This window comes from Myodes glareolus, chromosome 18, assembly GCF_982192425.1.
Source record: "Myodes glareolus chromosome 18, mMyoGla1.1, whole genome shotgun sequence".
Lineage (NCBI taxonomy): Eukaryota > Metazoa > Chordata > Mammalia > Rodentia > Cricetidae > Myodes > Myodes glareolus.
The window spans coordinates 60924525-60950080 of NC_142043.1; the positions used below are offsets into that span (position 1 = coordinate 60924525).

At 46.8% G+C, this 25556-nt stretch overlaps 1 protein-coding gene across 2 annotated transcripts; it reads right to left on the bottom strand.

The window, feature by feature from the left end:
* Positions 1-496: 496 nt before the first annotated feature.
* On the bottom strand, positions 497-25203 carry Prmt2 (protein arginine methyltransferase 2). Of its 2 annotated transcripts, XM_048451449.3 has the most exons (11): positions 25060-25203; positions 23891-24002; positions 17342-17467; positions 16447-16629; positions 13515-13676; positions 12405-12569; positions 11499-11674; positions 3895-4024; positions 2834-2970; positions 1691-1862; positions 497-1075 (listed from the first exon to the last, which is right to left on the bottom strand). In XM_048451449.3, the coding sequence occupies exons 2-11, from the start codon at positions 23942-23944 to the stop codon at positions 1043-1045; spliced, it is 1338 nt and encodes a 445-aa protein (XP_048307406.1). In that variant the 5' UTR covers positions 23945-24002; positions 25060-25203; the 3' UTR covers positions 497-1042. The 2 variants fall into 2 exon arrangements, with proteins under 2 accessions (XP_048307406.1, XP_085535891.1); XM_085679765.2 differs by lacking the exons at positions 2834-2970; positions 3895-4024.
* Between the last annotated feature and the right edge of the window lie 353 nt (positions 25204-25556).

Sequence of the window (25556 nt, forward strand, 5' to 3'; positions counted from 1 at the left end):
ACACTCAGATTCGTTGTGCTTCTGGCAGAATACTTTATAACAAAACTTTACTAAACATCAAAACAATAAAAATACAAATTTACATGTACTACTGAGAAAGGGTACAAGACAATAGGTAGTATGTAATCCCATGCGTCTTAGTTAGGATTCTGTCACTGTGAAGAGACACCATGACCACGGCAGCTCTTATAAAGGAAACCATTAACTGGGGCTGGCTTGCTGCTCAGAGGTTGGCTCCACGACAGGAAGCATGGTGGCAGGCAGACACATACGGTGCTGGAGAGGTATCTGAGAACTCTATCCTGAAGAGAAAGTGACCCTGGGCCTCACTTGAGTATCTGAAACCTCTAAGTCCACCTGCAGTGACAAACTTCTTCCAACAAGGCCACACTTTCAGATAGTGCCACTCTCTATGGGCCCGTGGGGGCCAATTTCACTCAAACCACAACAGACGTGTGAGAAACAGTGTATGTACACAGAAACAGGACAGAGACTATTTGTTCATTAAAAAATATTTATTGAGCACATACTATGTCCCACATATAATTTACCCATAAAATGTCACACACTGTACTACCCATGCAGAGCCCACCGCACACACTGCCACCACCAGTCCCTGCACTGGGACTCAGGGGTTCAGCTATCTCTCACACCAAAGCACGGCTCTGCAAGCCCCAGTTCACATGAGGAGCAGTTGGGCAAGGACATCAAGGACACCACTGACACAAGATGTGCACATCACGGTCACAGGTACACAGGCTGAGATGTGTTGTCTGAGGACGCTACACTACTCCCAGCGGGAATGCGGTCACAACCAGCAGCTGATGGGCACCGCAGGATGAACACCTATATATACAGCCTACAAGAGAAATGCACTAGGAGAGAGCCCAGGGGCTTCTCTGTGAAGGGCCCAATGTCACCTGCGAGGTGGAAAGGGGTCAGCATGGGACAGATGTGTACGGATGTCACAGCTGGTGGCCAGGTGCATCTTCTTCCACCACGATGCATACCATGACCCTGACTCCCAAGCCGGGCTTAACCGTCACCTCCAGATTGGAAAGACTTTCTCTCCAACCTGTAAGTCAGAAGGGAAAAGAAGTCGATCAAGTAAGTCACCATTTCTGCTTGATTAACACAGTCCTTCCAAATAATTTAACCCTGGATGGAATGGCATTCCGAGGGCACCACTAAAGACAAACATGTTGACACTGAATGCAAAACTGCCACAAAATACACGAGAACCATTTATTTTTCTCTTCTCTCCGACATTAGCCCTGTATCCAAAAACAGAGCTCCAACTTCCAGAAGCCCTTGAAACCTGAGGCCTGACACCCCACCCGACTCTGTGCACCTGACACCTCCACACCTCACACACAGCCCGTCCAGGAAGAAGACAAGTAGCAGCCCCAGGCAGCTGCGCGCAGGCTCCTCTGACCAGCTGTGTCCCATGAGGGTTAGACACTTACCTTCCCACACCTTCCACCGCCCACTACATGAAAGGAGAAACGTGATTTAGATTATACAGAAATCTAAAAATAACACGCTTGTCCTGCATGAAGATTGTAACGATACAAGACAGATTGGGCCAACCACGGCAGGGGACACACATTTGTCCCAGTTCTTAAATACCACCCAGAGTTGTCTGGGACCCAGCATCTACAACATATGATTTCACAAATAAATGTCTTACTCTTTGAGATGTGGGGTCGAGCGTAGAAGTGACAGTCCAGCTAAGAGAGACGGACATGTGCCTTCTCCACACCGGATTTCTTTGTAGCACAACAGAGCCCGTGACCACATCTCCTGTGTGGACTGGGACTGGGTCATCCATCATAAACAAGGTCTGCTTCCAGTGTGTGGTGCTGCAAGACAGGGACAGGTACCCACAAGCCTCACTGGCAGACCCAATAGGGTCCTCTGCACTGACTGCCCGTGCTGCCCAGGAACCCAGGAACATGGAGCTTAATCTCATGCTCCACAAGGCACAGTGCCACCCTCCCATAGCCGATCTTTTGATCTGAAGTCATTACGGGATCAAAACCACAACATGAGGGGCTGGCATGTTGTTCCAGGTGCAGAGGGGAAGACATTACAGAGACGGCTCAGGCTGTAGAGGTGAGGAAGGTTCACATGGGTGGCCTGCTGGATGGAAGCTCAGGGTCAAATGGCTACACTGAGCTCTGTATCCCCAGGCCCAGTGGACAGAGTCCACTCTGTCATTGTGTCCTTTTCTAGGCTACTGATGCCTGGCTGAGTCCCCATAGTTAATCAGTGGCACATACAACCAAGGCAGGCCAAACATCATGTTTAAAGTGAGCCAGTCAACTGTAACCCTACAGGCGGGCAGCCGCAGGCTGGGGACTCTCCTTTGCTTCAGTGCTGTTATCTAGGTCTTTGGTCTCATGTCAGCCCATGTGCCAATAACAAACAGACAGCACCCCAGACCACACTGCCCTGTGGTTCCACTCACTCCTCAAATGTTCCTGTTCATTCTGGGCCACAGGGATGAGGGCAAGGCACACCCAACTGATCCCACCTGAAACCATCACAGAAGAGTAAGAGGCTGGATGGCACCAGGCCAGGCACAGCATTTATCCAAGCTTGTGGGCTGGGAGGTTAGGAGAGGTCAGGGAAAGCCCCAAGTCTATGACGCACTTCCACACTAGGGAAATTTATCGGGAAGTATAATCTTCTGGCAGAAGCAAAGCAAAGGCAAGAGGCATCCCATACCACCCCACATGGCCGGCCAAGGGTACCGGGAGCTCAGCAGACCAGCCTGTTCCCATCTACTCCTCATCCACCTCCTCCTGCATCCCTCCAGTAGGTCACTTACGGGTGCAGCGGGCCTGTGCTGAGCACCTGCTGAGGCTGACCCTCCTCTAGGCTCTGGAAGTACACACTGAACCAAGCTGTGAAGCCATGCAAGGTACCAGTCTTTTGGATGTCAAATCGCAGCTCACCACGCATGGTCTGCACCCAAACACAGAATAGCATGTTGGTGCCACAGGCCAGTGCCAATCTCAATACCAACCCTAACCTCAACACAGCAAGCCACCCTGGGTCATGCATATAGTGTCATATGGCTTGGGTTCCACTGACCTCATCCATCCCAAACTCCTATGCCCATACAGTAGTCACTGGACCTAACTCTAACCATGAGAAAAGTATCGAGAATTTTGTCATTGATAGTGGCTGTAAAGAGCTGGAAGAATTTGTTTCTCAATTACTGTACTACAGGGCTATGGGATAATGCCCTTATACACTATAAAAATTTGTCACTCATATTTGTTTAATAAAATGCTGATTGGCCAGAAGCCAGGCAGGAAGTACAAGCAGGGCAACCAGACTAGGAGAATTCTGGGAAGAAGAAAGACAGAGACACAGTTGCAAGCCAGACACAGAGGAAGCATAAGAATGACTTACTGAGAAAACATATCAAGTCACATGGCTAAACATAGACAAGAATTATGGATTAATTCAAGTATTAAGAGCTAGTTAGTAATAAGCCTGAGCAATAGGCCAAACAGTTTATAATCAATATAAGCCTCTGTGTGTTTACTTGGGACTGAACAGCTGCAGAACCAGGCAGGAAAAAAACTTCCATCTACACTACAATAAGTGAAATACAATTTGTATGGCTCTTAGGATGCCAAGAACATTAAATATAATGTAAAAATAATTGAAGACAGTAAAGAGATTAAATATAAATATAAAAAAACTAAAGGACAAAATCAAAATAGAACACAAGAAGGAAAAAATGGTATCGAATGGAGTATAACAGCTCATCTATTGGTGGAGCAGTCGTCACTCAGACCACCACACACACACTTGCTGCAGGTCTGCTATTGATGGCTCATGGAGCCATTTAATGACAGCAACAGGTCGGCCGCTCACCTCCAGGTCAGAGATCTGCACAGTTCTCATGTCTAACTGCAATATGGTGCATGGTTCAGAGAGACAATCTTCTGGCTTCAAGATATGATTAGATTTTGGCTTCGAAAAAAACTCCTTGATTGCCAAAGACCTAGAAGGAAAGTTAAAGGAAAGGCTCAAGGCATTGGCAAGGACTTAGCCATAAATACACTGGCAGTAATAAATGAGCCTGGTGAACCATCCCCTGCTGGAAAAGCTCATCTGCTCTTCAGCCTTGCTGAGCCCCATCAGTCACCCCTCAGAGAATGCCAGTCAGTGACCCCCTCCTTATCATATCAATATAGGGACCTGAGCAGCCGGAAGCCAACCATGACAAATCAGAGGATTCTTCTGCAGGGTGAACACCTCCTCAATCCACTTACCTCAAAATACTTTCTACGGACCTTTTACTATGCAAAGAATTCAAAGGACAGTCTGATATCTAGCTACTCCCCATATACACTGGCAGGAGAGGAGCAGGTGCCCATGTCTCAATCTCAGGAAGAAAAAGTGAAAAACAAAACAAACAAAAACCCTGTGTGTTGTAGCTGAGGAAGTGCAGCAAGAGCGAAGGGCAGGACCCACAGGTGCTGAGACCCCCTCCCCCTCCTCCTGTGCGCATGCGCCCCAGGACAATCCTCATCCCACTGGTGCCTGCCACCCTCACTACACCTGCCCTGGCCCACTGTGGTGTCGGGACAGCACCTGAAGTGTTTTTTTTTTTTTTAAATTAGGCACAGCAGCAATTCCCTAAAACAGCAAACAAAGATTTTTAATAAAGGTGACAGTTTTAGTGCCTGGCATGAAGGAGGAAGGAAAGAAATTCCTCCAAAGGGTTAATCAATGAGGACTGTGAAGACTCAGCCCTCCCCCTTCAAATTCAGGTCTGCCTGTATCATCCCAGGCTGCCCGCACTCTGTGTGCTCTGAGTCCTACTCATGGGCTTTCCTTCTGGGGCAGCATTGTTTAGTTACTATAGCTCCACCACGGCTTTTGATTTTGTTTTGTTTGTCTGTTTGTTTGTTTTTTGGAGACAGGGTCTAGAATTTGCTGTGTAGACCAGGTTAGCCTCTAACTAACAGAGATCAGAGATCTCCTGCCTCAGCCTCCAGAATGCTAAGACTAAAGATGTGTGCCACCATGTCCAGACCTCCACCATGGTTTTTACAAGTCTCTACCTTCCTAAGATAGGTAAGAGGAACACACTGGGTAGGTAAACATTGTTAAAATCTGTTAATGTAACTACTGCTTCTGATACTCATTTTCCTGGACAAACACTGGGGATAGGGCTATCTGACTGCCTAGCTAGTAGCTATTCTACTCTGCCTTTCTGTTCTGGCGTCCTTGAGCAAAAGCACTGCCAATTTTAACAGCCAAAATAACTACACTTATGTCAACATCAACCATCGGGGCCCACGGGGAACACAACATGCAGATCACAGCTGACTGGGCCAGCTAGAGCTGCTGGTAACATTCTGAGGCCGACTTTTAACTAGCACAAGCACAGGAAAACTCTAAATGACTTCACCAACATTTCTACCCTGGCTGGAGCGGAAGCATGTCCCCGCTGTGACCTGTGTGAAAAGAAAAATGGATTCTTCTAAACCAGTGGTTCTCAACCTGTGGAGAGCAACCCTTGGTCAACCGACCCTTTCATGGGTTGCATTTCAGGTACCCTGCATATCAAATATTTATCTTACAATTCATAACAGCAGCAAAAACACAGTTATGCAGGAGCAGCAAAAATAATTTTAGGGTTGGAGGTCACCACAACATGAGGAACTGTATATTAAGGGGTCACAGTGTTAGGAAAACTGAGAACCAGTGCTCTAAACAAACCCCACTGACTTCAGTGATTGGTGGCACTGTGGTTGGTTCAAACAAATGGTTCTGACCAGCCTAAACAGTCTGTTTGCACCGCCCTCACTAGTACTGATGTGGCATCAGAAGGCTGCATCTGAGTGGTGTTTTTCTCTAACTTTCAGTCATACAAACAAGCAAGAGAGACAGCAGCGAGAGGCAGAGAAAGAGCGGCAGAGCGGTGGCGGCAGCTGAGCAGTCGACAGGCCAAACTCGTTGGGAAGCAAGGCTGCCAACTGCTCAACAGCTAACGAGACAGTCAGGGCAGCAGACACCAGATCCACAAAGGTGCTGTTGGTGTCCCAACTCCCAAAGAGCCTCAACAGGCCTCCCACAATGATACACAGCAGACAGGCCCTCCAGGTAGTCCTGGGATCAGCCACATCATGCAAGGGGCCAGGGAGTTGAAGCAGCAGCCGAACAGTTGAACACGCAGCCAAGACAGGAAGATGGGCAGTAGCAGAAGAAACAAATCAGGAAAGAGTGGGAAGCCTAGGATAAAGAACGCTGTAAGAATCCACAGAAGAGAGACGACAGGCCCTGACCTCCAGGAAAATTCCATTGACTTGTCAAGTCTGCCAAGTCACAGATTGAGAGTTGTAGCAATGGCTGCAGTCAAGGTCTCAGGATCCCCAACCAGGAGGCCCCCTGAAGACTGTAACACAGAGGGGACCGCTTTCCTGCTGCTTCCATTTGCCTCATGTTATCATTCGCTGCTGCGAAATACCAAGGGAACGGAAGAGGGAACAGAAGCTGCCAGAAGCCAGAATTGAAGAGCCTCCCTAGCCTGTCTACCTGTGACTTCTGCCTGGGTGCAGCAAAAGAACCCTTAACCAGATGGCTGATGCATTTTTCCAGGTTTTTCCAGATGAACTGTAGAATCACGGTATACAGGACCCTCTCTACTCCCTTTGGGATGTGGGACAAGGGAGCAATTCCATATATTAATTAGGGAACATCATACTTTTACTTGCTTTTTCTATTTTTTGACTTTTTAATTTTTTTAAAGTGCCTGAAGCACCATGCTTTACTCCAGTACCCACCCTCAAAAGACGAACAGGGACCTGGGCTGACCTGGCCCGCCCTCAAGAAATGGGTTTCCTGTACTTGGTAAAGGGGCTTTTCCCTGACCACCATCTTGTTCTCGAGGGGAAGGAATCACACCCTTCTATCAGCAGCAGCTAGAGAAGATCAAAGGCCTCACCTGGACCAGTATGGACGGCTCCAGTGCCTGGTGTCCACCTAGCTAGGAAACTATCTTGAGGTACTTTCGTGAACAGCACGGGTGTATCTGCTAACACGCATTGCCTAACACTCATTACTAATTCAGAGCACTCACTGGGAATCAGTGTGTGTTCCAACATCCCACACACTATTAAAGATTTCATCATTGCAAATGAACTTCCTCCATTACATCTGGAAACTGAAGATCGCGAGACATGGCAATCCCATCCTTAGAGACAGCCACGGTTACGAGGCACAGACTGCATCGGTCTGCTATGATAACACACCCGACTAAACATGACTGATGGAAACGGAGTCGACTTAAGCTTACAGTTCCAGGGGACTTAAGAGTCTGCCTTGGTGGGGAGGCATGTGGCGTGCACAGCAGGCAGAGGAGGAAGCTGGGCGCCCACATTTTCAAATGTAAGCATGAAGCAGAAAGAGTGGAGGAGGGGCTGGAGAGGTGGCTCAGCGGTTGGGAGGCTGCCTGTTCTTCTGAAGGTCCTGAGTTCGGTTCCCAGCGACCACATGGTGGCTCACAACCATGTGGCCTGCGGGCACATATGCAGACAGAATACTGAGAATACTGTACACATGATAAATAAATAAATCTTAAAAAAAAAAAGAGTGGAGAGGAAGTGGAGCAAAACCAGAATCTTTCAAAGCCTACCCCCAGTGACATACTGCCTCTGACAAGTCCACACCTCCTAAATGTCCCCAACTCCAGTGCTACCAACTGGAGACAAGTGTCCAAATACTAGAGCCTGTAAGGGACATTTCTCATTCAACTGACCACATTCTACTCCTGACCCCCATAGGCTCATGGCCATATCGTAACACAAAACGTATTTAGTCCAACTTCAGGAGCCCTGGCAGTCTTTTAGAGTACCAACACTATTTAAAGGTCAAAGTGTCTTCTAAGCCCCAACATAAGCTCTCAATTGCAAACCCCTGCAAAATCATAAAGCAACTACATGGCTTCCAGAACAATGGCAAAGAATATACATTACCATTCTAAATGGGAGGAATAGGAGCATGGTGAAGAAATACTAGACCAGAGTAACACCAGAATTCAACAGAGTAAATGCCAAAATCCTGTTGCTCCATGGCCAGTGTCTGAGACTTTAACTTCAGAGGGATTAGATGGCCTCACCCCTCCAGTTTTTCCACCTGTAATATGTATCTCTCTCAGGCTGGTTCCACTCCCTAAATGTGGCTCTGCTTGGCAGGCACCTCACTGTTCTGGCACCTCCAACATCTTGGGGTCTCCCCTGCAATCCAGGCATCATATTCACAGCTTTGCACAATGGCCCTTAAGGCTTTCATGTAGGGACTCCCCTGCCATACAATGCCTGGCTTCAGCAGCTCTCTCCAAATACGGAGGAAGAATCCATGACTTCTTCACTCCTTCATCCTTCATGCCTGTAAAACCAGGATCTCATGGATGATGTCTTAGTTATTCTTCTATTGCCTTGAAGAAACACCACGACCAAGGCATCTTATAAAAATAAACAATTAATTGGGGACTTTCTTATAGTTTCAGAGGGTTAGTCCATGATCATCACAGCAGGGAGCATGGAAGCAGATAGGCATGGCAATGGAGCAGTAGTTAAGACTTTATGTCCTGGTCAGCAGGCAGCAGTCAGAAAGAGGGTGAGACAGCCTCAACTCTAATATAAAGCTTCTTGGGGCATTTTTTTTCTCTAAACTGTATTACACTTTCTATTTCTTACTGTTCTGCTTGCCCTTTTGCATCACAGACTTCCATAAATTCCATCATTAATAACTATGCCACAGATTCTGTGTTATGCAATCTTGAAGTTTCCTCCACCAAGCAATTAGTCCATGACTTCTTATTTTAGCTTTTGGAAAATTCTTAGGACAAGGGCAGGAGGCAGCAGATTCTTGGACAAGCCATCACAAGAATGACCTCTATTCCCCGTATGATGGAAGTCCTTCCTTCTGAGACTCGAGCCCCTCCAGTCTGCTTTGCTCCCACAGCACCACTGTCTTCCAGGCTCCCACAGGGATGGCCCTTTAAGCTCTGCTTACACAATTCAATTGCTTTCTTAGTCCAAAATTACAAAGTCTTTCACATTCCTCAAACAAACATGGGTAGGCGTCACACAAAGAACCACTCCCCAGTATCAACTTCTGTGTCATTTTTCAGCTGCTGTGTTAAGACACCGTGACCAAAAGTGACTTATGGAAAAGCGTTATCTCTGGTCTTACAGTTCCAGGAATGCAATCCATCAAGGGAGGAAGGCATGGCAGCAAATAGCAAATAGCAGCAGGATCAAGATGCTGAGAGCTCACATCTTCAAATGTAAGCATGAAGCAGAGAGAACATACTGGAAGTGGGGTGAGACTATCAACTCTCAAAGCCCACCCAGTGACAGATTTCTTCCAGCAAGACTGCACCTCCTAAACCTCCTCAACAGTGCCACCACCTGGGCATCAAGGTGATGTGGGATTTTCCTCTGTATGCTGTGATTACCATTAATGAATAAAGAAACTGCTTTAGACCTATGGCAGGACAGAACTTAGCTAGGCGGGAAAAACTAAACTGAATGCTGGGAGAAAGAAGGGCACAGAAAGAAGCCATGGAGCTGCTGCCAAAGACAGACACTGGGAACTTTACGAGGTAAGCCACTGCCACGCGGCGATACACAGATTAATAATGAAAATGGGTTAAATTAAGATGTAAGAGTTAGCCAATAAGAAGTTAGAGCTAATGAGCCAAACAGTGATTTAAATAATATGGTTTATGTGTGCTTATTTCGGGGCTAGGCAGCCGGGAACCAACAAGCACCTCCTACTACTACACCAAGTGTTCAAATTAGAGTCTGTGAGGGACATTCTCATCCAAACCACCACAGGTATTAGTAGTTTTGTCTCAGGAATGATCTAGAACAGATTTATCTGACTATGGGTTTCAGGGCCTGTTTTAGAGCAGCCTGTTCTCAGTTGGGGACACTTTCTCCACTCCAGGGTCCACTCTATGGCAGAGCCTCACCACAGGAAGTCTCGATCCCTGTGTTTCAGGTCAGCCTTGTTCTCAGGGGGGTTCTTCCCACTCCACCCACACATGAAAGTCTGCTCTAGAGAAGAGCTTCCTTCTTGGGGGGTGTTCTCTGCCCATATTTCCCCTTAATAGCAAGGAATTGTTTGGTGCATTAGGTCCTGTTACAGTGAAAACAAGAGTTAGAGTCAGAATGGCGAGGCCCAGAGTACTGAGAAAGGCATGAAGGAGCTTGCAGCTGAGTATGAGCTAGCCCAGCCAACCAGCGAAAAGAACGAAAGTATGGGAAAACAGCCGTCCCCAGCATGCTCTGACGGGCACCTGCAACGGCACCATTGCCTTTCCCTCTAGTAAACTTCACAACACCTTTGGACATACTCTTTTGGGGGGCATGGGGGCACAGTCTCACTATGTAGCCTTGGCTGGCCTGGAACTTGCTATGTAGAGCAGGCTGGTCTCAAACTCATAAAGATCCACCCACCTCTACCTCCTAAGTGCTGAGACTAAAGTCATGTGCCACCACACCCAGCCTTTTCCTACATATTCTTCCATCTAATGCATCTAATTATAACAGATGAAACTGCGGGTAAGGATGGCTCCTAAGATATATTTCATCTTTTCTAAGAAAGGGACCACCTCACTCCACTCCACAGGTGGGCAATCCATATACTAGAGGAGCCCTTCACTCTTGCCAGTTGGCTCGGTCCATTCTCTGCCCGGGGAGGGGGGGGGTTCACTTACTTCCCACTTTTATTTCTGAAATGAATGAATGAAATTTATGCCCTGGCAATGCTGAAGCATGAATGGGCAGCTTGTATATGGTGGTTCTGTTGAACTTGTCCATATTGGGTTTCATGGTCTAAGTTGATGAGGATGACTGACCAAGTCTCTTCCTCAAGAGGGCACCAGGTCTCATTACAGATGGTTGTGAGCCATCATATGGTTGCTGGGCTGGAGAGAACGGCTCAGCAGTTAAGAACACTGCTTGTTCTTCCAAAGGTCCTGAGTTCAATTCCCAACAACTTTTATATCTGCATAGGCTAAAATAATCCTTGATTATTTGCTTGCTCTGCCTGCGTCCTGATGTGAATTCTCCTCCAGGAATACAACTACTGAGATTGCCACCATAGCTGAGAGTAGAGGGAGGGCAGGAGGCCTAACTCCACCTATAACAGGTTCCCCGTACACACAACCATCTCAGGGGTCAGGACGGGTGGGCAGGGAAAGGCAAAGGAGACAGAAACAAGAAAATTCTCAATGTTTCTGAGTTCACTGTGGGTTACTAGAGGACATAGGAGGTGTGACCCTCATAAAGGAGGGGAAGCTGTGTCCTCAGAGATTAACGAGACTATCTCTGAAAGGCAGAGGTGGCACCTGGGGAGCGCCCATCAAAACCCTCAACTGCTGCCCACGCAGCTCCTCTCTGGCCAGGAGCCCACCTGCACAGCAGACAACCCTGCAAGTGGTCACGCACACCTACTTGAGTGCACTGAGGTTGAACTCGTAGGCGTTGTCCCAGAAGAGCACCTTGCTGTGGTAGTCCTTGTCAGCACTGCAGGGCACCAAGTGCAGGGCGGCTGTGGTCGGCCAGATGACACCATCCTCCTTTAACCACGTGTCCCGGGCATAGAGGATGGATTCGATCATGAACTCAAACTGCACGGGAGGAAAAGAAGCGGGCATCTCACTGAGGCCCCCACATCACCGCCAGAATGCCACACTGTGGAATTTCAGTTTTGGCCCCAAACCATCCCAGTCAGACCAGCAAGCCACACTTGAGAACTTGGGGTTTAGTCTACACTCTAATGAAATGTTAGTATGGATCACAGCCGAGGGGGGTTAGTTCACACTCTAATTAAATGTTAGTATGGATCACAGCCGAGGGGGGTTAGTTCACACTCTAATGAAATGTTAGTATGGATCACAGCCAGGGTTGGAATCATGTCACTTCTCACTGAACTGGGATCCAAGAGGAGCTAACGGCCACCAGGAATTCTATGAAGTCCTGGGGACATGACAGCTTTGATGAGTGTCCCCAGACAGTGTAGGGCCAGCCTGCAGGAGGTGGGGTCACAAAGATGGAAACACTACTGACTGAAGGAACAGTCCGGGCCTTCTGATGATGCCCCAGGAAAGAGCAGAAGAATCAGGGAGCTGAGAGTCACATTCATTTCAGACCTCAGTCTCGAGGTTCTCTTTGTTTGTTTCTGGTTTTAAGATTTTAGACACTGAGCCAATATCATTCAATAAATTAATGATACCTCATTTCAGGAAAAAATCATAATTAATTATGATTGTTTAAAGATTCCTCAGATGGGCCCAAGGTGCCAGGTCGAGAAGACATGAGACCCCCACCACCCACAGACCACCGCAGGCTAGAAATTACCAGCAGGCAGGTCCCCATCCACTCTGACACCAGCACGTCCACCTTCTCAGGCAGCACGACATCTTCCACCTTCTGCTGGAACACGGTGATGGTGTCAGCAAAGCCATTCTGCTGGACCAGCTGGCCTGTGTGCTGAGCCATCTCACTCGCCTCCACGGCATAGACCTGCGGAGGGAAGGGCGCTTGTTAGCACACGTCCTGACCCCACACGCAGGTGCGTGAGATGGAAGACAGAGGACAACATGCTGTGAATGGAGGCCGATGCATGCCCAGCAAGCGGCGCTCTTGTGGCCTGGACAGTGTGCTGAACGAGGCACCACTGCTCAGTCTGCCTCCTGCCTGAGCCTCTGCAAGGAAATGCGAGCAGGACTGCGGTGGGCGGAACCTCAGCTCTACCAGGTGGCTTCCACATGCAACACGTGCACCCTGTGACCACCAGACGGGTGCCCAGAACCATAACGAACAGTGAAGAGACAACTGTCCAGAGGCTCGAGGGGGAACTGGGAAAGAATCTGGATGCTGCCCCTGGACTGGCGGTGTCTAATACAGTCATCATTGCCCTGAAAACTGGCGGTGTCTAATACAGTCATCACTGTCCTGAAAACTGGCGGTGTCTAATACAGTCATCACTGCCCTGTAAACTGGCGGTGTCTAATACAGTCATCACTGCCCTGAAAACTGACTTTTTGGCCACCATATCAGGTTGTCATGAGGCCACAGCTCAGCACAAATATGCCATAAAAGGTAGGAGGGGAAAGTCTATACCAGAGAGCCAAAGGCCTGATCTGGAGCAGGTTAACTATGTGGCCCAGCATACTCATATGCACCCACCTGTTTCTCTTATAGTGAACTAGAGTAACGTCTCACAAATGTCCCTCTCACAGAACCACTGTCACTTCTGTCTTGCTCCACTTATATTGTCTGTGGGCAGTATGTCAGTCTCAGCCACAGATGGGCCACCTGCCTACTTTCCTCCCATAGGCCTGAATAATCTCACAGGTACATAAAGAAAAAAAAAACCCATCCTGAGAGTGAACCACCTGGTGGCCCCGTCAAGCCAGCTGTCACTATGGCCCACAGCTGGACACAGCTGGAGGCAGACACACTTACTGCCTTGGGCCGTGCATGGTGAGCACAGAAGAGGCTGATGATCCCAGTGCCACAGCCCACGTCCAGGATGACCTTGTCCTTCAGGGACTCCTTGTTCTGCAGGATGACACTGTGGTATTTCGTTGTGCGAGGCTGGTCAGCCAACATTTCCAGGTGAAGTTTCTGAAAACGACACATCAAGAGTCACTGCAAGAGCCTGGGCCTGAACCACAGTCTGGGACATAGCCCATGCACCCACCCCTGTTCCTAAAAGTCTCACAGCAAATGGGCTTTAACAACAAAAGATCAAATATGCCAAGAGGTAAAAGTAACAGTGGAGGGTAAAAGAGAGAGAAGCTTCTGGAACTGTCCTGGATCAGAACAGAACCACTTCTCAGCCTTCAACACACCCTTCCCCAGTCAGTCAGATAAGCAGAAAATGGTGTGAACCACATAAAAGAGAAGAGCAAACATCCCCACATATCTCCCAAGGCTGGAAGGACTCTGCATCCTTCCTTACCAGTATCCATCAAGAGAAAACACTGGACAGATGCAGCAGGCATCAGTGGGGCAACAGGGGTCCCCCAAAACTTCTTTACTCAAACTTAGCACTTAATTCCATGAAAGAACTAAAACTATAGGGGGGCTGGGTCAGCAATGCTCTGGCCAACCCTACTACGCTCTACAGTAGGAAAATATCTCAGCTCGAGGAAGCAGAGACGGCCCTTCAAGGGTTAGCAGAACCCTGGCTGCAGGCCAGGCTGAGCAACTGTAACATACACACACGCTGTAAAACCAACCTCGAAGTACCAGGGAGGGAGACACGCATCAGGGGAGTCTAGACCTGGGGCTGCAGCCTCCCAGCTGTCACCCAGACAATGCCCAAGTGGCACCAACACAAACGGTAGGTCTGGAGGAACCTTTGGAGCCCCCAAGGCTCCTCCCAATAACATGACCATAACATGAAAACAAGATACTTCAGCCTATCATTCCTCAGGAGTTTGTCTGTATGGATTAAAAAATCAAAACACACTCTCCTGCCTATAAGCAACTCACTTTAAATATAAAGGCTGGTTGAAAAACAAGAAGATGGAGAATGTGGCATCCTAAAATCAATCAGGTGGAGCTGCAGTGACATCAGACAAGACACTTCAAGCTGAAGAATGTTCAAGAACACAGCAGTCAACTCATCAAACGGGTATCAAATTCTAAATACTTTTGGAGACAATAACGGAACTTCCAAACACACAGAGTAACCAAAGGATATAGAGGAAGCAATGCAGCTGGAGATGCGGGGCCCTCCTTTCACCAGTTGGCCAAGGCAGGCAGGACAGTAGGCAGTCATGAAGACCCTCACCCAACAGTGACAATGAAACAGGCGTACCCAAGGATGAACTCAGTAAGAAAGTATATACCTGTATGATTAGCACCTTAAAACTCTGCAACACAAAACAAGACCTATGCACCAGGGGAGGGAGGTCAATATAAGACCCATCACATCGTTTTAATTCTAGGCCCACCGACATGGTACCATGGAGAAAAGCACAAAAAGATAATAGCTGCAAAGCCATAAATACTGAAGGGGACAAGGAAAATGCGAAAGATCGGGGCTTGGACTTTACGAGCCGCGTTGGTGGTCGCAGCTGGGAACTGCAAAAGCAAGAACAAGGACGCCAAAAATGCAATATGAGATAAACTCAGCATTGGTCAATAACTGGAGCTGAAGACAGGTTATTTGTAGGAAAAGCCAAGGCAAATACCGTATTCCTAACAACAGATAAACTGCACAGTAAGTTGTTCATGGCGTAGCGCAGAACCCCAGCTGTTCTAACAGCAAAGGCGCAAGTACTCGCTGCTGCCGAAGGGAAGCTGAGCAGCTGCTGTGGGGCCCACAGGCCGAGAAGCGCCTTCTATTGCTTTCATCGTATGCCTTTCCTGAATGTACTAGAAGCAAGCTTTCCTGTTTTGTTTGTGTGTGTGGTTGGGGGATGGGTCATTTGCATTATTTTAGGTGTATGGATGTTTGGTCTGCATGTACTTCTGTGCCTGGTTCCCACGAAGGCCAGAAGAGGGTGTCAGATTCCCTGGAACAACATATGGTTCTGAGCCACTGTGCAGATGCTGGGAATCAAACTTGGGTCCCCTGGAAGAGCAGCCAGTGCTCTTGTCTACTGAGCCCTCTCTCCGGCCATGGACTAAAAGCTTTAATCATAAACACACAGCAGTAAGATCTAGTTTACAATATCGCATGTCTAGGCCAGCCCCCAGTGAAATGCCTTCCTTTGTGAGTCGCCTCCGTCACGGTGTCTCCACAGCAGCAGAACAGTGACTCAGGCAATAGTCCAGCTCTTCCTTTTCCCACTCAGCATCAAATCTGTGGCATTCACCTTACGAAGGTTAGTGTCTAACCTCGACTCAAGATTTAAGCAAGGTTACACCTTGGGCCACAGGATTACTAATCGTCAGGGTGGGAATAAAAAGACTTGACGTAGTATTACTGTTGGTTGGGTTACACAATTTTTCTACTTCAATTTTAAAGTGAAACAGACTTTAAACACGAGGACTTTTTTTTACCACCGAGAGAAGAGAGTTCAGAATTTCTCGCTCTAATAGTATTTTTCAGCAAGAGTCAGCTGACAACTCACAGGTCAATTGGGCCATCAAAAGGAGAGATTTTTGCATTTTTTAAGCTTTTAGTTTTAAGAAAACGAAAAACATTGCGATGTATGAGGCACACGAATCTCAGACGTCTACATCCATACGCAATGTTCTGACCACACGTAAGCTCGCTGACATCAGGTGTCATTCCTGCACAGCTGCGTGCGCTCCATGCTGAGGGTGCTGGATGTTCTAATAAGACCCTGGCGCCTCTAAAGGGACAGGAAGATCTGCACCTCTGCTCTAAACACCAGGAAAACCCACCAGCTCAGCAGAGAATTTGGAAAGCGGGTACCAGAGTTCCGTAGCTGTCAAAGTACTCCTCGTCTTGCCAGGTGTCCTCGGGGTCATACTCCTCCATCTGCTTCCCAAGGTGGTTGGCAGGGATGTACCCACAGCAGCCGGCACGCTCGCCCCACCACCAATCAGCCGTGGTTTGTCTCAGGATGAGAATTTTTTCTCCTCTCAAAAAACTGAGCTGGAAAACAACCACCGAGACGGATGGCAGTTACAATTCGAGAAGTAATCCAGCTGACTGGCATCTCACCCACAGCTGGGTAATAAGTCCCCATTGTCGGGTGACCCATTCACAATGACCTCAGTGATGACCAACAATCTGAAAAAAGCAATAGCTAAAAACGTATGGGGCCGCCATCACAGGGAATACAACCTAAGCAGCATTCTTTCCATACATGTACTTGGTGTGTGTGTGTACGCACATGCAGGGGCACACACATGCACCACAGCATATGTATAAGGCAAGAAAACTTGAGAGTCTGTTTTCCCTCTACCACGGAGGCTCCAGGGATCTCGGTCAGGCTCGTAAGCTTTGCATCCAGCACCTTTACCCACTGAGCTATCTTGCCAGCCCTGACCTTACACTGTTAAAAACAAAGTCAGGCAGCTAAGGGTGGCTGCTTCAGTTAGGAGACTCCATAGACGTGCTCCTACCAGTCAAGAACATACAGTGGTTTGACAGCCTCACTGCCCTGTGGCCAGGGGGGTTCTATACCAAGTTCTCCAAGAAGGGAGATGCTTCCCCACCGTCCTACAGGTCTTTGGATCCTGCTGGGGTGGTTTGTCAGGCTAAGAAGCAAACAGGCACAGACTTGTTTAATCATTGAATGTGAATTTTACCATGAAGCACGTTGAGATCCGTGCGGCACAATTAGGTGAGTAATCACAGCTACCTGAGTCTCGTCAGTGGCAGTATAGTCTGCAATGGCCACGAACTCTTCTGGCTGCAGCTGGAGCTGCAACTGTGCCCCGTCCTGCAGGAGCTGCATCTCACAGCCATAATCCACAGGGTCTTCCTCCTACCACCGCCAAGGAGAGACATAAGTACAGTGCTGTGAGCTTTGTTGCCGATGTATACCTTCCTCTCTCTATCTACCAAGTGGTTAGGATTGCTTCAAATAAAGACTCTGTGACCAAGTATTTATTATTCAAATCATCTGAGTCACCTTCAGTCCTCCTATGTATCTCTAAGACAGGATAACTTCCATAATGAGAGAATGTCAACCGAAGCAGCAAGAAAGAGGAGCTGGTCTGTAGCTTCACTAGCTCTGCTTCCTGACAGTGATACTCCTTTAGTGGCGGAGATGCCATTGCATGTTGAACCCCAGGGATCCCTTCAAAGGGCAATGATACATGGTAGATATAGAAGGACCTATGGAAGGTGCTAGAAACTAGTAGAAGCCTCCACCTCACCAACAAACACCAGCAGCCCAGACAGGACTTATGCCGCTGGGGAGGTTCTGTCCTGGCCCTATAGGCACCTTTTACCAGAATAAATAGGCCTTAAAGACATAGACTGGTGGTTGAAGAGATGGTTCGATGGTTAAAAGCACTTCTTTCAGAGGATCCAAGTTCAAATCCCAGTTTCTACATGGCTGCTCACAACCATCTACAAAATCCAGTCCCAGGAGATCTGACACCTAGCCTCTGCAGACACACACATACATGTAGGCAAAATACCCTTTTACATGAAATTAAAAAAAGGAATTTTTAAAAAGACAACGTGACTTCAATACAAACAATAAAACCAAGACTACCGAGCAGATTAACAGACAATGCTTAGCTTCTCAAAGACATCTCAAATGATGATGTTAAAAACAGCAAGCTCTGCTTAGTGGGACCTGAATGCTCATGGCCTTTAAGTTTAACCATATTAAAGCATTTCTGTCAACCCCAACTGTAAACAGTGTGCCTCATAAAGCCACCTATGATTCCAATCACAAACAAAATTCTTTTAAGAAAAATAAGTAAACCAGTCATCTCTTTTAACTCTACTTAATTTTTAAACTTCCTCATAAATTGCACCGTTTAAAAGCAATGTGACTTCAAAAGCCCAGACAATCACATCCCTCTCTCAAAACGCCAGTGCTTTATCTAAAGTATGCAGTACTCTTGTGCGTGTTTAGTGAACTCACTTTGCCTCACTCTGACTCACCCAGAAATGCTTTTCTGCACCAGCAAAGGTGCAGTTCTTGAGTCAGCTTTACCTGAATGGATGCACCTAGTGGAGAACAAACCCATCACATGTCTGGCAACTGTGTAACACTCCCATCTATGAATTACCAGAACTTACTTATTCAATCTCCTACTTTTGAAAATTCAGACTCCTTTCGGTTTCTTCTACTATCAATTATTAATTTTCACACAAATCATCCTGCATGTGCCCGAGAAATTCCTTAAGACAAATTCCGGAACTGTAAAACTTGTCAAGACCATCAGTTTTTCCTTGTTGTCTGGGTGGTTTTTGTTTGTTTCTTCTTATTTTGAGACAGGGACTCACTATGTAGACCAAGCTGGCCTCAAGTGTCTGCCTGCACCCCCAGTGTGCCAGGATTAGAGGTGTGTACCACCACACCCTGCTCAAGACTTTCACCACATCACCAAATGCCGCCAGGACTAGACCAAGACGCAGTGAGACTGGCTCTACTGAGCCCAAGCATGAAGGATCCATTTCCCTCATAACCACAGACACTGGTCACTTTCATCTCTGCCAGTTTGATGGGTGACAATTACCATTCTGTGTTTCCACGCACCTCCTGCCTTAGTGTGGCCATTCCTGGTTCTCTATGCATTTACTGGCCCTATTTTAATTCTGCTAACCCCCCATTTGCACGCCAGGCATTTTCCCTCCCTATGCAGTACTGTGACTTGCCTACCTTAGCATAGCACTTTTTCTCTTGGCTTGTCCTCCACCTACCACACCACTCTTCCTAATAATCTCTATTAAATAACCCTTGGGACCTGCTCCAGGCTCAGTCACAAGCGCATGTGACCCTCCCTCCCTTCTTTCCCTCCCTCCCTCCCATCTGCTCCCTCCCTCCTCTTTTCACTCTCCCTCCATCCTTCCCTTTCTCCTTTTGTTCTCTAAATTGATTTTTTTCCTTCCCACATAGATTTTTGCAAATGATACCTTGCATTCTTCCCCCATTTTGCAGTTTACTTTTCTTATACAGTATCTTATAGAAAATTCTAATATTTTCATAAAATACTGAATTCTGCTTGACTCTTCAGTCACCCTCTAATTTTTTTTCTTGCTGTCCTTTTTCTACCACCATAAAAAAATGCCACAAAAAGTTGGTGTGTCGTGTATATCCTTATACAAAGACTTTATTCCTGGGGACAGACTGCCAGGCTCGATGGGTAAACCTTTTTCAGAGACATACTCCTTGAATTTAGGGCCCACCACTGCCTACTTTGCCAGCAATGGGGTACCCTCCGCCTCAACATTTGGCAACCACAGCCATCACCAATGCTTCAACCTGTCCAGAGACCGACACAAAGGGGTCTCAGCTATTTACTTTCAATTCTTCCACCAGCACATTCTCAGGGCTTTCTTCCCTCTGAGTTTTTTTTATAGATTCTGATTGTTACTTGAGTCAGTTCTTCTATAAAGACATATTTACTTATCCTCTCCTTTATAGATTTTGCTTCCCTATCAAACCTCTATGAGATCAAAAGAACTTTTTTTTAATAGTACAGACCTTCTCTGAGATCTTAAGCAAAGGTTTCTCCAAATAGATTCTTCTTCTACTTATTTTGTTTAGGATTTGTAAACTCAAAGTCAGGCCAAGAGCAAGAGAAATGGCTCAGTGAGCAAGATCTTTTTGTGTAAACACAAGGACCCGACTGTGGAAAGCAACAACCATGCAAAAAGCCAGGTATGGTTGTAGGCACCTGTAGCCCTGGTACGGCAGGGAGAGGAAAAAGCAGATTATGGCAGCACTGGGTTCCAGCTTAGCCCCCGTTCTGTGAGAGACCTTGTCTAAAAGGAACAAGGCAGAGGCCCACAGAGCGGCACACCCGACATAATGGGCAGCGAACAAGGAAACACGGTCCTTGATGGAAAAGAATATAAACTATCTTCCAAAACAAAGACAAGAGCTAAGCATTGTGATGGACAAATTTAATCTCAGCACTCGGGAGGCAGAGGCAGGCAGATCCATGTGAACTCAAGGCCAGTCTGCTTTACACAGTGATTTCCATGCCAGGCTACAATATGAGACCCTGTGTCAAAGAAATGAAAGCAAAACCGATTTTCACTCAAACCAAGGTTGCCATAACATATCACAATAAACTCATGCTACTAATCACATAAACAGGCTGTTGAGGCTGAAGGGAATGAGTCTACACGGAAACTAAGAATGCAAGAAGTCACTGCTCAGAAAACCCTTTTCTCAGCATATAGCCAGACATAAATGCTTCTGGGGTTCACGACACGTGTAAATTAATGCATGTTGCCCTGGATTGGAAACTGGAAAATAAAAGCTAACATGTGAGATTTTTATACTGTCAAGTAGGAAGTTTAAAATGGGCTAGGAATGTGCAGGGCAACTCTAGAGAATGAGTAAGGCAATATTTAAAAGATATAGCTAAATATTTAAAATTTAAAAGATAAATCAATAAACGCAATACATAAAGTTATACCAGTGTCTTATTAACACAAAACTGGGCAGAAAGGGGGAAATGTGTAAAGAACAACTGTAACAAACAGAAAACAAATATATTAAAATTAGTTGTATTACTCATTACAGCCAAAGCTGATGAACTAAAACACTCCATAAGAAAGCAGACAATAACAACAAAGACCCCACCAATAACATAAAATGCCAGGCGCAGTACTGTGTACACGCAATCCCAGTGCTCAGCACACAGGAGAATTCCTAGAGCTCCCTGGCCAAGCAGGTCAGGAATAACTGCTGAACTCCAGACCAAGGAAAGACCCTGCATCAAAGGGTTAGCTGGTACACCTGAGGACAATACCCAAGCTTGTCCCTCTGACCTCCACAAACACACGTATGCGCACATATACATGTATGCATACACACTCTCATAAAAAAGATTTATAATCAAAAGTCATTTGAACCTTAGTGATAATGACAACTGCAGAACACATGGTCTTTGAAAGGGCACACACATCACTCACGACAAACAGCTAGGCCCACAAGGAATGAATAAATTTCAAAGGCTAACATTATAGAGCACGCTTCATTTTCCAGCCAAATGCAATCAAGCCAAAACTGATTGGTAAAATAGTAAGTAGACTCTCCCTAGTGTGGGGCCAACAGGATGGCTCAGCAGATAAAGGAGTTTATCACCCCAGGCAGACGACCTGAGCTCCAACCCCAGATCCTGTGAAAAGGTAGAAAGAAGAAACTACTGAAGGTTGTCCTCAGGCCTCCACATAAATGCCACGGCATTTGTGTGCCCCCCCCACATGCATGCACACAAACCAAAAATAATAAAGATAAAACAGTTTCCTAAGATTTAGAAATCAAGTAAAATACTTCCAATAGTCCTGAAATTTTCTAATGTCCATTGTGATGTATTAAAAATACTTTAACAATACTGGAAACACAGAACACTTAAATGGATGAGGTTCAGATAAAGGAACTTTTCAAGGAAAAGTTAACCTTTAAAGCTCAAGTTAAAGAAGAATTATTTAAAGTCAGTAACCCACTTTTCCACTTCAAGATGTCACAAAATGGGAAGACTGGGCAGTAAAAGAATAAGAAAATACAGATAAAATCAGAAGTCAAATAGGAAACAAGAGAAATTCAACAAAAACTGATTCTTTAACAAGATAAAACTGATTCGCCCTGATTTGCAGAAAAAAGGAAAACACAAATTCCTAGTATTAGCGCCTCTTCCCTAGGGGCAGTATTAACGGGATGGCTGCAATCCGGCTAAGACTCCCAAGTCACCGAAGCAATTAGAAGCCATTTCTAACAGTCCCAAAGGACCATGATTAAAGTATTATCTATGACACTATCAAGGGCTACTGAAGATCTGGGAACTTGTGATGCCACTTGGAAACTCAGAGGTGGGTGCTCCTGGCACCCTCCAAGCTCCACAAGGCCATCACTGGGAATCTAATCTGAAGCATCAGATACCACAGGTACTCACTGCAGTACCACAAGGAGGAGGGACGTGAACACATCTGAGCGCCCAACAAAATGGACACAGAGCAACATGTAAACCCGCGGCACAGTGGTAGGACCACAGCAGACCTACACAAAACTGGGAATGTACAGACACAGCACGTACAGAAGGCCCAGCAGCGGCAGGCCCAAACCACCAAAGTGACATTACATAGCCGCGGAGCAGCAATACCACCCACACCAGCCTCAGAAAACACACAGGGCAACCACATACTTGGTTCAAGGACCTTTGTTGTGTTTTGATTGATTGATACCTGGTCTCAGTGTTTATTTCTGGCTGATCTGGGACCCTTATAAGGTCATAAAGATACAGAGGGTACAGAAGCATACATAAAGGGGTTGTTTGCCTCTAGAAGTGGAAGGAATGGGTCTGGCTTTAAGAACAGTCTGCAGTGTTAACCTTATTTGTGTGTACGCTCTGAGGCAACTAAGACGCAACGTCGTTTTCACCTCTGAACAACATATACTCAATGTCTACAGTATTATCTTATAATTGTCTTAATATTTACATTTATCAAAGGAAAACCTGAGCATTTATAGAATTAAAACATCCTGTGGCTGAAAATAGGAAATGATTAACAAAATAAGCCAACTATAAATAAGACTCCTACATATAAAAATAGCCAATACATACATACATACCCAGTAGCTGGGCAAGGAGGCACCTTAAATTCCAGCATTCAGAAGCCAGAGGCAGGCATAGCCCCGTGAGTGAAGAGCACACCAGTTACAGACCAGCCAGGGATACACAGCAAGACCCTTTCTCAGTAAGTTAAGTAATTAAATAAATTAAAAACCCAAGGAATGGAAAATCATTAGAATGAAAGAAAATGTTGAAGCTGACACCACAGACATGGACATCTTTGATTTTTAAAAGCATTTTTATTTGAATGTTCATTGTTAATTGCACATAACCAATATTCCTTAAAGCTGAAGGAGACCTTTCCTCTGGTAACATTAATCAAATTGTATATATGTACCCAAGCAGAAAACAGCATGTAATCACCGGTCTTCTGGAGTACCAAGCATTTTCCTGGTCCTAAGCCTAAGACCACTAAACCCAAGTATACACTGTAGTGTCTGAGGCATGCTAAAGAATTCCCTGAAATACTTATAACACCACTCAGCATGGCACCTAGGGATCAGGCTCATCCCCTGCCTCACCGTTCTCTAAATTCAAGCATCCTCCTGTTGGCCACTACCTTGAGAGACAAGGAAAACTGCATCACACTTGTGATCGGTGCTTATTTCTCTGTAAGATTGTTACCGGTGACTCTTACGTACCAGGACCGGGAGGGCCTGTGACTCATTTCCGGGACAGTCACCTGGTGTCTCCATAGTTCAGTAAGATTCTGCCTCATAACTGCTGTTTGTCATTTCATTTTCCCTTCCATGTCTGCTTGGAAAAAGAGAGAAACACCAAGTGCTTGTTATATTTGATAATTAAAATTGACTTCAGCGCTACGGTTCACCGCGGGTATAAGGAAGGGCACAGAAATGGAGCTGGTCAGAGCCGTGATTCTCAACCGTGCTGATGCTGTGGCCCTTTAATACAGTTCCTCGTGTTGTGGTGACCCCAACAATAGAATCACTTTTTGTTAATTCACAATTGTAACGCTGCTACTGTTATGAGTCATAATGGAAATATCTAATCTGCAACCCCCAGATGAGAACCGCTGTGTTAGAGGGTTTTAAAATCTAAAAAAACTTCAGTGACTGTATGCTTCCTTTTTCAGTCTGCTAGGTATTAATTTTATTCCCTGAAGGCCTGTTTTTGCTTACAATAAATCACTATTTTTTCTTTTTTTTTTTTGGAACTCTTAACATCTTAAACTCGAATTTACTCCTTGCGTAGTACTTAACCTGTTCCACCGGCAGAATTAAAATCTGCACGCCCGGACATCCTCCTACTCTTTAATTTTCTTTTTTCAGGGGCGGTGTAATCTTCAATTACAGCAATTCTTTGTCTAAATGCCTGCTGCACTCCTAGATCTGGACGTTATACTTCGTAATAATTAGAATTACAAATGTTTTGCAAGTACATCTTCAATGAAAAGCTTGGGAACAGGATAAGGTGGGTGCCTGGAGGAAGGAAGACAATGAATTGGAGGGTCAGCCAGGCCAAGAGGGTGAGGTAAAAGGAGTCTAGAGGCATGGGGGGGCGTGGCTCAGGATACATAAGGCAGGTGGGCGTGGCCCTGGAAGGGCCTGGCTCGGGGAGCCAGTGAAAAGGTGCTGGGGAAGTGAGGGGCACCACGAAAGGCGAGGGGAGAGGGCGGGAGCTGCTGAAAAAGGCTGAGGCTGGAATAGAACCTTCGAGAGAACACGCGAAGTCTCGACAGGGGGCGGGGGCCTCTGCACGCTAGAGACACACATGCACGGCAGACCTATTGCCTAGCATGTCCGGCCTCTCCTGCAGTCCAGCTGTCTAAGCTGTCCATTAAGGAACCTACCTCGGCCGTGTTTCTCCGCTGAATTCTAGGCTACACCGGGGAGGAACAGATGATGCCCACCCGATGCCTCAGCCGCCGCCCCAGACCTGCGCAAGCGCCGAGCGCTCAAGCTGGCCGAAGAGCACGCCCCGCCCAGGCCCCGGTGTCCCGCGCAGGCGCAGTCTGTTCGAACCGTGTGTGCAGCGTGTACACAACAGGAGGCCGCCCGGGTTCTCTCCGGAGAACCTGCCACTCTACGCAGGCTCATTCTATGTCCCTGCGTCCGGCCGGCTAGTTTATAGTCCTGTTCTGCCTCAAGGCTGCGGGGAGCAGGTGAAAAGTGTGTGGATCGGCTCACCGGGAGGCTGGACTTGGGGTGGGAGGCCACAGGTGGTGTAGACCACGCTCCCCAGTGTATTCGAACCCGGACAGCAGCCCGCAGGCAAAAGCAAGAACGCACATCAGCGCTGTCCTGAGTGCACCTAGGGCTGCTGGCGTGTTTGGTGCTCTCTGCCTGT